This window comes from Echinops telfairi, unplaced genomic scaffold (genome assembly GCF_000313985.2).
Source record: "Echinops telfairi isolate 266 unplaced genomic scaffold, ASM31398v2 ScPeMD7_3;HRSCAF=10, whole genome shotgun sequence".
In the NCBI taxonomy this organism is placed as follows: domain Eukaryota; kingdom Metazoa; phylum Chordata; class Mammalia; order Afrosoricida; family Tenrecidae; genus Echinops; species Echinops telfairi.
The window spans coordinates 54,698,644-54,710,135 of NW_022103899.1; the positions used below are offsets into that span (position 1 = coordinate 54,698,644).

The 11,492-nt window shown below is 48.7% G+C and overlaps 1 protein-coding gene across 1 annotated transcript in view; it reads left to right on the forward strand.

The window, feature by feature from the left end:
- DAW1 (dynein assembly factor with WD repeats 1) overlaps positions 1-11,492 on the forward strand; it is a 48,706-nt gene that overhangs the window by 27,349 nt on the left and 9,865 nt on the right. The window contains exons 7-10 of the mRNA XM_004701818.2: positions 3,748-3,855; positions 7,025-7,131; positions 9,423-9,525; positions 10,982-11,096. Of these exons, the coding sequence (XP_004701875.2) occupies positions 3,748-3,855; positions 7,025-7,131; positions 9,423-9,525; positions 10,982-11,096 (433 nt within the window). The remainder of the gene's footprint in view (positions 1-3,747; positions 3,856-7,024; positions 7,132-9,422; positions 9,526-10,981; positions 11,097-11,492) is intronic.

The window sequence follows — 11,492 nt, forward strand, 5'->3', positions numbered from 1 at the left end:
ATATATTTATTTATATATCTCATCATGTAAAATATTTCGGCTGATGGTTTTTGTGCTATCTTTGGCATTCAAATTTGCATAAATAGCCCCAGACTCTAAATAGCTCTCCCCATTGGGAAGTCCTTGCCCTTGGCCAATTCTGCGTTACATATGATTGCTATTAGCAAGCTAATTGGCACCCTAGGAAACGAGTAATAGCCTTTAAAAAGAAGCAGGCTGATTCCTCTTTTATAGGAGTAAATTTTATTTCCATTCATCCCTCAGACTCTTGGTAGACTCAGCCAACAGCAGCTTCAGGCACTTGGCACCTGAAGGGTGGGGTTTACTCTACTTGAGTCACTGTCTCCTCCCTCCCTTGGCAAGTATTGGCATAGACGCGTCTCCTAACAAGCCTAAGAACTCACTCACTGCCCTCCAGTCGGTGCCCACTCCTAGCAACCCTTAGGGAAGGGGAGAACTGGCCTGGGGGGTTTCCAAGAGGCAGTTGTTCACAGGTATAGAAAACCTTGCCTGTCCCCTGTGGAGCAGCTTTGGACATCAAATTGCGTACCCGGAGGTTCGCAGCCCAATGTGTGACCACTCCACCACCAGTGCTCTGAACCCTTGGCAGTTGCAGTGTTAATACTTGATGCTGGATCACAGAGAGCTTCAGGGACCTGCCCAAGGGCACCAGAAAGAGATGGGCCCTTGTCCTCCTGGAGTGCCCACGGGGAGCATATATCACGCTCGGGGATTTTTAAAAGAATTTCCTTAGTCATCAACCCTAGGAAGACAGTTGTGCTTTCATGTGCAGCAGCATCCATCCAATCCAGGTGGACTTTGTGTGCAGCCATGGCCTCGGCACCCAGGTGGATCCGACACGCTTCTTGCTCTCTGGGGACTCGGCAGTCCAGTAGAGGGAGAAAGGCGTCAACACCTATGTTCTGAGAGGCATTGTAGGAATGTAGGCCAGGTGTTTAGTGAGGGCACAAAGGGAAGAGGCCCAGGATTCTTGGACAATAGGGGTTGTTGTGGAAAGATTTCACAGAGGAGGAGGTACAAGCATTGCAGGCATAGGGGACAGCACAGGCCAAGGCCCAGAGGGGTGGCCAACCATGGTGTGTGCTTGAGGAGCCACGAGGCTCTTCTTGGCCAGTGCAGTGGCCTCCACACCCCCCCCATGTGATAGAATGTACAGTGTATGTTAATACAGACATGCAACACCCTGGGGTCATCTGTCTGAGCCCCATAACCTCACTGCCTGACTGCTAAGGGCATCCTAGCCTTGGTACAGTTGTTGTCCACCGAAGGCCAGAGCACAGGGTGTCTGTGACTGAAGTGGGAGAACCAGGGAAGGGTCTCATGATGAAACTTGATAGAACTTTCCATGCCACCAAAGGAGCCCTGGTGGCGTCGTGGGCTACAATTTGAGCTGCTAAGTGCAAGCAAGAACAGTAGTTCAAGTCCATCAGCTGCTCCGAGGGAGAGACGTTGTCTGCTCTGGTGACCACGTACAGCTTTGAAGCCCCCTGGGTGGCAGTTCTACTCTTTCCCTTAGAGTTTCTGTGAGTCGGAATGGGCTCGGTGGCAGTGGGTCCTGTTGTGGTTTCATGCCATCCAGAGGCGGTGGTGGTGTAGTGGGCAGCCAACAGAGCAGTTCAAACCCATCAGCTGCTCCATGGGACAAGACGAGGCTATCTGCTCGCAGGAAGATCAACAGCCTCAGCAAATGTAGGGAGCGTTTCTACGCTGTCCTGTGGGGCCACGGTGCGTCAGAATGAACGTGACAAGATGGCAGTGGGCTTTGCTTTGTTTTGTTTGGTGCTATCCCAGTCTTATGAATCTGGGTTTTATCTGACAGACAGGCTGGCGCTGATGAGGCCTTTCAGCCTTGGGCTGGTATGGTCGTGTAGCTGTTGGGCTGCGTAAAGGAGCAGTGGGGGGTGGACAAGATATCCTTCCCATCTAAGTGGTCAAGATGAAGGTCTATTGTAAGCCAGCTGAAGAGAGTGTGACAGATATGAAAGGAGGAGGGCTTGGTCGTCAAGTAGACAGGAGGCATGGGCCCTGGACTTGGGGTTGGGTGGACTGGCAGGGCCACTCACCAATTCCTAAGCCAGAGGGGAGGGCCAGGTCTGGTTTGCCTGACTCTCAGGTCTTAGGCAGATAGAGGCTATCCATCTGAAAACGGATCCCACCCTCTGGTTCTTTGGGGCTGGCATTGAGAATTGAGGCCTGGGAAGGAGGCATGGATGTGTGAGTCACTGGTATATAGGTAGTGATTGAAACCACTGGGCAATTGATCATTGCAGATGAAAGGAAGGCTATGGTGAGGGGAAGGTCAGGACCTTGGAAAGATGTCCCAAGACATGAAACAGAGAAAGGCAGCCAGAGAAGAAAAGGAGAGCGCTGTCCAGGCTGTCAGGAAGGGAGAAAAGATCAGGAACTGAGAAGCCAGCAGGGCCAGATGCCAGGGAGCTTTCAGCGAGATGACTGACCGAGTCCCTGGAAATGGACGTTTAGGCAAGGTGGTTTGAGTACAGTGGATTGGATAGTGGATTAGAAGAGTGAAATATATTGGAAATATATTGATGGCAGACTTTTTTTTTGGCTTATAACTGGAGGGGATGGGGTAGTCAAGAGGGTGACAGAGAGCCAAGGGAAGGTGTGTTTTTATGTGGGAGAAACTCAAGTTCATAGGCCACCAGGAAGGCCCTGGTCTAAGAGAAGGATGAGCTAGGGGCACCTCCTTCCCAGGAGTGCATGGAAGGTGAGGTTTAGGATGGATGAAGGGACAGCTCTTCATCAGATTGAAGGAAAGAAAAGTGAGGGCCAGGAGGGGATGATCCTCCCCCTCCTCACCCCCTTAGCCCGAGCCCCCATAGGGCAGTATTCTCAGGGAAGTAGCAAGTGGCCAGGTTATCTGCTGAGGAGTAGGTGAAGAGAGGGCTAGGACAAGAGTAGGGAATGGAGAGTAGAGAAAAGCCAGCCAAAGACATGTTAATATCAGGAGTGCTGCTCATGTGAGCACAAGGAAGTGTGCTGTGTGGTTTGTGTGAGCTCTCCCAGCTGAGGGGTGAGGCAGGCAGAGAAGAAGGTAGGCTTCCATCCCAAGCTGATAAACGTTAATGTCCGAAGTGTGCATGGAGGGTGCACTTGAAAGATAGGCACTAAGGGTGTCCAGGATGGTACGCGTAGACGATGGGCAGGGGAGAAGAAAGGGGACCAGTGAGATGGACGATACACTGGTGGGGATGGCGTGGAAGAGACAGGGTAACTGTGACCAGGGCTTGATGCAGTTGGAGTTGGATCTTCTAGAGAAGATATGACCAGGCCCAGGGGTGGCCACCGAAGGGATTACGGAAGCAAGTCCAGGGGCACGAGTCAGGAGTGCTGGGTGGCCTAGCCACATGGGGGCCCCTCCTGGACTGACAGCTGGGACCGAGAGCCAACAGTCATAGCCCGTGATGGGCGAAGGGGTGTGTGAAAGGACTGGACAGGCAGCATCAAGGAAAAGGAAGGCAGACAGCTCGGATCGTTTGTTCCAGTTTCTTCTCTGGTGTGGATGTGGGGAGGGATCCGGCATCCCAGCAGCCTGAGCAGGGGTGTGGCAGGGCAGGCGGCTCAGATGTGGTGTTCTGCTCTGTATGTCCACAAGGAACTAAACAAGGGCTCTGCTACCGTAGTTGGATCTTGACCGTTCCCCCTGTAAGATGAGCACTGTGAAACCCTGTCGTTTAAACCTTTCTTCTCTCTCCTGCACATTAGGTGTGCTTATCGTTTAACCCCCAAAGCACCTTGGTGGCTACGGGCAGCATGGACACGACAGCCAAGCTCTGGGACATTCAGACCGGAGAGGAAGTGTTCACGCTGAGGGTAGGCCGCTCGGGTGGGCCATCTCCGGGGCTTTATCCATCCACTGGCTGCTATTTAGGAGAACCCTGCTCTTGGTGTTACTTTTGTGCGTACAAAAATGAACTCGGAGCGAGGAGCTCCCTGGAAGCCCTTGGTTTTCTGATCGCAACACCAAGTCCCAGCTGGTTTGGCGGATTGCCAGGAGACCGGGCCCTATGTCCTGGGAAGTGGACAGGCCCTTCGTTTAGACTCACTTGAGTTGGTCAAACACACACGATAACGTGGCGCCCTCACCATCTCCCTGACTCTTGTTGGAAGGGGACGAACTCGTGAACCATGTCAGTCGATTCATTTAAGGAGTGACAGTTAAGAGTTTTATCGCTTCTGCAAGTGTCACATGAAATATTTAGTAGGAAATGCCAAGGTGGCGGGAGGCAGTAGGTGAGAAGGTCAAAGGGCACGGTCCCACAGGTCAAGTGCAGCTCGGGAAGCTATATAGAGCCGGGACTCACTATCACCATGCTCCCTGCCACTCGCCTTGCCATCCCACCCCCACCCAAATTCCCAAAGCAGAAGTGTGTGCCAACCCTTGGATGGGTGTTCTATAGCCTTCCTCTCCTTCCAAAGTTATCAGCGGATTCAGAAAACTAGAGCCCTTGTCCCAGAATACCCTTTCAAAGAAAGTCCAATCATAGGCTAAGCGGCGAGAAACAGCACCAGGTTTAAATGAAGTTCACCCCACCCCTGCAAAGAGAATACTAGGCATTATTTTTCTTCAATCCTATTGCTGAGCATTAAGAATAGAAGGACACTCTTATTTCATTGTGGTTCCCATGTTGGGCTGCAATTTGCAAGGTCAGCAGTTCAAAACCACCAGCCTCTCTATGGGGGAAAGATGGGATGTTTTTTACTCACATAAAAAGTCTCACTCAGTGGGGTTTCCCCATTGAATCCTTCTGGGGCGGCCAATGAAGGGTGTTGTGTGTTTCAAATGGACAGTCTAAAGATGTAATACCTTAACATTTGATCTCCCTTTTGACCCATTTTTAAGTTGTGTCAGTTTTTAAATATTTTATGCTTTCTTTTTGATTGGTTTTTTTTCCTGTTTTGTTTACAGTCCTTGCTGTTGAGTTTATTTGCATTGTTCTTTTGTTTGCTTCTTGTTTGCATTTTCTGTCATTTTCTCTATATGAAGCCCAGGATAGATAGATATATAGAGACAATAGTAACTGGATTAATAATTGCCTAGAGACATAGCAGGGAAGGTGGGGGGCAGGGGAATGGGGAGCTAACGATAAGGAGTAAAAGAAGAAAATGTTCTGAAATTGATTGCGGTGATGAGTGCATACATCTTAATGTGATTGACAAGTTAAAGTGTATGATGTGTGAAGTTTAGCGCAGTAAAAATATAATTGAAAAATAAAAACAGTTACAGTCTCAGAAACTCACAGGGGCTAGTTCTACCCTGTCTTATAAGGTCACTATGAGACGACTCGATGGTAGTGAGTTTGCGTTGTGTGTGTGTGTGTGTCTGTAGGTGTGCATTTTATTATCCCTTTCTTCCAGTAAATGTAAAGGAACAAAGCCCCATGAACACCTGAAGCTTCAAACTAACATCATTCTGCTGACTGACCTTGTCTAAGAGCATTTGAAGGCAGTGTCCTGTACTCTGTGCCCACCGTCACCAGCTTAGAACTAGTTCAATCACATGTAATTGTGGTCATTTGGAGCCAATCAGAAAACAACTGTATCATGAGGTTAATTTACTAAGATCCATAGGGAAAACGGGGATTTAGACACCCCCCCCCCCCCAGGGTTCCTGTCACCAGGGCATCTGCAGTAGCAAGGGGCTTCCTCCCACTGTCAGCCACTGGCTGACCCATCAGTGCTAGACTCTTAACTCGGTGGAAGGCAGGTCCACGGCTCGTCCTTCATTTACCTATTTCACAGACAATGTCGACCTTTACAAATTCCCTCCACCCTTACAAATTAACTCCACCCTTTTTTTTTTAAAGTTAACCATTTTACTTCCTAAACAATTTTTCTTTGCCTCAGGCACTGCCATCAAGTCAACGCTGACTCATAGCGACCCCCTGTGGGTTTCCGAGATGGTAACTGTCTACAGGAGTAGAAGGCTCAGTCTTTTTCTGCTGCTGGTGGTTTCGAACTGCCCACCATAGGGATCACAGCCCAGTGCTTAACCACAATGGCACCAGGACTCCATGTTTTTGGCCTAGCATCCACGATCAGGAACCCTGGTGGCGCAGTGGTTAAGCACTCAGGTGCTAACTGAAAGGGCAGCAGAGAGACCTGCTTCTGGACAAATCCTCCGTCTGTGACTCAAGATGATGGGAGAGAAAGAGGAGGCTGCCGGCTCCCATAGGACTTACAGTCTCAGAAACCCCAGAACACCGCGAGTCGGAATTGACTGTGGTTTGGGTTTGGCTTTTAGGGTCAAAAGGAGTTGGTATGGACCTGATAGCCACTTTTGTTGTAAAGTTGTCAATGTTCTGTATCTATTTTGGCTATTAAACCAAAATAGCGAGTCATATGGTCATATGTTTGTTATCTGGTTCCTGAAGATAGTCTCCCAGTTGGTAGCTTGTCTTTGGCCCATTTTTTGGGTAGTCTTTCGATGAGCAGAAGTTTTGAATTTTTATGAAGTCCCATTTATTTATTTTTATTCATATGAGTTTCAATGGTGGATTTTTGAAAACACCCCCCAGCCCTCTGGGTGTACTGGAATGCCCCATCTGTCCATCAGCAGCAGAGCACCTCAGCCACTCTGAACACCCATAGCCCTCATGAGCCCTCACTTAACAGCCATGGACTTGATAGCCCTCACTGCTATCATGTCTACGCTGACTCATAGCGTCGACCTTGGAAGACAGGGTAAAACTGCCCCTATGGGTTTCCAAGACTGTACCTCTTTATTGGAGTAGAAAGAAGGCCTGTGTTTCTCCGGAGGATCAGGTGGTGCTTTCAAAGTACTGACCTTGCAGTTAGCAGCCCAATGCATACCCCCATGTGCATTGGGATCTAGCCTCAGGCAACTATTAATCTACTTCCTGGCTCCATAGCATTGCCTTTTTCTTTTTGGTCATTTCCTTTTAGACTAAGCTGTTATACACACGCAGGTGGGCACTGGTTTATCTATGGATGTGCACAACGGTACCTGCTCTCTTTCTAGGGACACTCGGCGGAAATCATCTCCTTGTCCTTCAACACGGCCGGAAGCAGGGTCATCACCGGCTCCTTTGATCACACCGTTTCCGTGTGGGATGCTGAGACTGGGAGGTAAGCACACTCTTCAGCCTGGACCAGGCCATGGAGAAGAAACGTGGTTATTTACTAGTTGAATCTGGTATCACCTACGTCTCAGGTGCTCCAGATTCTGTGCCCTATGGGGTCACTGTGAGTCAGAATCAATTAGATGGCAGCAAGTTTTTTTTGGGTGGGGTGGGGGTGGGGAGTTAGGTTCTACAGAAGTAGGAAAGCTTAAAAACAGACATCAAACATTCATTATTTTTCTTATATCATGCCTTCATTAAGGGATATTTCTCGTTTTCTTCTTCTTACCCTTTTATTGGGATTTGAGTGGATGCTTACCGAATAAATTGGGTTTCCGTTCCACAGCGACAGACATTTTGGTTGTTGGCATGGGCTACAATCCCCACAATGTCACCCTCGCCCTCCCCACATCCTCCCTGTGCTGAACGTGTTCGCTCTTTCCTCTCCTCCTTCTGCCCCTTCCAATCTCCCACCTTGCTCCTGAAGCGAATCAAAGGCTGCCCCTTCCCATCTCCTGGGGTGGATGGCTCTAAGGGGTGACCCGCCAAGCCTTGTCAGTGAGCTGGTTCCAGGCGGGAAAGGTGCATAAGGGTCATGGTTTCAACTGCCTCACTCAGTTTCATAGTTCAGAGCATCTCACTGCTCAGAGGTTATTTCTGATCCACAATCACACATGTTTCTGAGGACTGCTGTACAAGTTGGCCTGTTACCCCCCTGGCCGTCAGTTTTCAAGTACCTGCAGCTCCTCCAGAAAAAGGCGGTGGGTGGGGGCTCTGTTCCCATAAAGAAGGGCAGTCTCAGAAACCGCAGGGGCAATTCTAGCCTGTCCTATAGGGTCACTGTGAATTGGCATTGACTGAATGCCAGTGGGGGGAGGAAGAATGTTTGGCAATACAAAAGGTAACTGCCAGAGCCACAGAAAAGGAGAGTACCAGAAACAACATGCTTTGATGGTTTGTTCTGCGCACGATATAGTCAGTTCTTAGTGGCCTGTCACTGTGGAAGGCATATGGATATCACAAATACATAAAACTCATAGCTAATTTCCCAGATTTAATTTAATCACAGGGCTTCAGTTTCCTTTGTACCGCTTTTTAGTTCTAGTTGCTAAGAAGTTAACCAAATGAGTCTATTTGTGTGACAAAACTCCATCCAGCATTCTGATGGAAGGGCTCTTGATCAGGGCTAATAACCAAAATGTAGGCAATAGGAAAGGGGAGAGAAGCCAGGGCCATTCAGATGTTTGATGGGCACTCATTGGGTGTAAGAATCCTTCCAGAATTTCATCCCACCTGGGTTATTTGCTTTTTGAAGTGTGAGGTGTTCCATGTGATAGCCTTCGATGGTTTGAAATTCTGCGTGTTTCTGCCCTCTCACAAAGTGGCTCCTGAGAGCGGGGTTGGGATGAGTAGCCGAGTGGGCTCTTGAGCTGTTCTCGTCAGCTCTATCGTCAAGGACGTCATCTTAGCTACCTGCTACTATCACACGGGGAAGCCAGAAGTCTAAATTCAGAGTCTGACTCCAGGGGAAGGCTTGGTCTCTGCCAGCTCTGGGGACAAGTCCTTGTCTCCTTTCAGCACATGCAGACCCAACATTCCTTGAGGATTTCCATATGCCCTGGTATCAATCTTCTTCTGGGTCTAGGAGTGTCTCAGTGCAGTGGCCCAGGGCCCAAGAGTACCCCACTCCTGGCTCTTCTTTTCTTGGTGGTAGGTGGTTCCTCCAATCGCTGTTCCTCTTCTCTCCTATCTTGTGTCACAGAGAAGATGGTGCAGTCTCACCCCCACAACCATCCCCCACTTACACCAGCTCATGGTTGCAACGCATGGCAGGTTGTCAAATTTCCCTTAATCCGTTTGCAGCAGATTGGCTTACCTCATCAGCTCTCATGGCATCAGGGACGATCATTACATAATGTTACCTGAACCAGTGGATCATGGTTCAGCCAAATTGGCACATAAGTATATTAGGGGGGCGGGGCTTCAATCTAATACAGGACAGATACTTTTTTGTATAAGCCAAAATTTGGCTTACCTTCCATCGATGGACTTGATCTCATGATTTGGGTGCCTGTCAAGGAGCCCTGGTGGGACAGTGGTTGCATGTTGGGCTGCAATCTGCATGGTCAGCAGCTCAAAACCACCAGCAGCTCCTCAGGAAAAACACTGGGCTTTCTACTCCCGTAAAGAATGACAGTCTCAGAAACCCACAGAGGGTTGCTATGAGTCAGCAATGACTTGATGTTTCTTACACCAAAGAGATGTCTTCCGGCTGCCTTGTGTTTTCTCGTTTTGCAGGAAGGTGTATAATCTAATCGGTCACTGTGCGGAGATCAGCAGCGCTCTGTTCAACTGGGACTGCTCTCTAATATTGACCGGTTCCATGGACAAAACCTGCATGGTGAGCTGCAGACCTGCCGTCACGTTCTGACCCTCCTATCTGTCCCCCTTCCTGCATCAGCGCGCTCATTGTAATAGTCACACATTTTTAAAGGTGCTGGAACATGCACACGAGGAGTCCTGGTGGGCTAGTGGTTACCCATGGGGCTGCTAACCCACTTCTGAGATGCCTGAGAATTCCTTCCCGGAGAAGCTGGCATCACCCGTCCCAAAGCTCCACGGGATGTTCTCTCCCAGCCCCTCTCATCTCACACCGACGACTGGCTTCTACTTTTCCTCCCTCTATCCAGCTACACAAAGGAGCCCTGGTCGTGTCTTGGTTACAAGATGGGCTGCTGGCCACATGGTCAGTAGTTCTAAACTACCAGCTGCTCCTTGGGGATAAGATGGGGCTTGCTACTTCCATTAAGAGTTACATCTCAGAATCCCACAGGGACAGTTCTACCCCATCCTGTAGGGTGTCTATGAGTCAGCGTCACATCAACCCAATGGCAGTGAGTTTTGGTTTGGGAACATGAACACACTCACTTAGCAATCCTGGTTGGTCATTGTCTTCATTTCCAGTTTCTGACTTCCCAGATGGGCAGAAATGGAGGAAATAGCAACGTCGTTTTCATGGACTCCAATTACTAAAAGGCCTTATTGCAAAAGGCATCTTCTTCTGCTGCTGTCTAAGCGTCTTTCTGCTCATTGATGAACTCTGATTTTTGAGAACCTCAAAGACTCCTAACACACGGTCTCTTTGCCTCTAAGTTTCTGCACGCCTATCAAAAGGGTCTCATGAGAGCAGAGATGGTGTCCTTTGCAAATTCAAGGCCTATGGCAGCCTGGCACTGAGCACGTCTACCCATGCCATTCTCCCAATAGCATGTGCCGACTTCATGTCTCTGTGTGGCATTTTGGTGGCTCTCACCCCATCTCTAGCTTGTCCATAAGGCTGCTGCACACTTAATCGACTATAGTCTGGGGTAAACGTGACTTGCCTGTGCACCAGGACACTGAAACATTCATGGGGCTCGCTTTAGTGCAGTGGTCTGCAACTGAACGCACACTGTCTCCAGGGTCTGTCTGTGTTTGATTATACGGCCAATGTTTCGTACCTCCCCTGGAATTGTGGTTGAAGGCCCTTATCATAGTGGCCTTTGTATAAAAATAGGACTTCTCCACCCCAATCCGTAAAGCATGCCCTTTGAGGTTGTTTTTTTGTTTTTGTTTTTAAGTGAAATGGCCGATTTGCATAGACCCATTCAACCATCTGCCTCACTTGTGTGTCTGACAGAAATGTATCTTGCTAGTTGGTTAGCTGTGGCCTGTGGCCATGAGCTGAGGCAAAAACCAAACACACCAAAGCCATGCGTGTGATTTGGGCCAAGTTAGTCAGCCAGTCATAAAAAGGCCTTCTCCTCCTCTTTGCTCCCAGGCTGGACATCAGCATCTTTTCATGTTTTACTTTGCAGCTGTGGGACGCTGAAAATGGAAAGTGTTTGGCAACCTTAACAGGCCACGATGACGAAATACTAGATAGCTGTTTCGATTTCACTGGCAAGTTTATCGCAATGGCATCGGCTGATGGTAGGTTGTCAGTTCATACATGTACTTATGGCAGGGGGTGGGGTGGGATAAGTAACTGTGCTTTGCTTGAGAAACACGGATAATTCTATCCTATGGGTCACCTCCCTGATTGATAGCCAGCTAAGGCGGCAACTATTTCTGCCTCATTCCTGGAGGACCTTTTACACAGGTGTGAATCAAAGGCATTGCCTACAAAATTGTAGAAACCCCTAATTAAACAAAAATATCCCAAATTTCAAGGTATTGTTTCTACACCTATCCGCCAGCTATGTCTTTCTGGGCCCAAGGCATTGCTCACCATGCATCTTTATTTACTTATTGATTTTAATGTTTTCAGAACTTAGCATCTTTATTTACTTATTGATTTTAATGTTTTCAGAACTTAGCATCTTTATT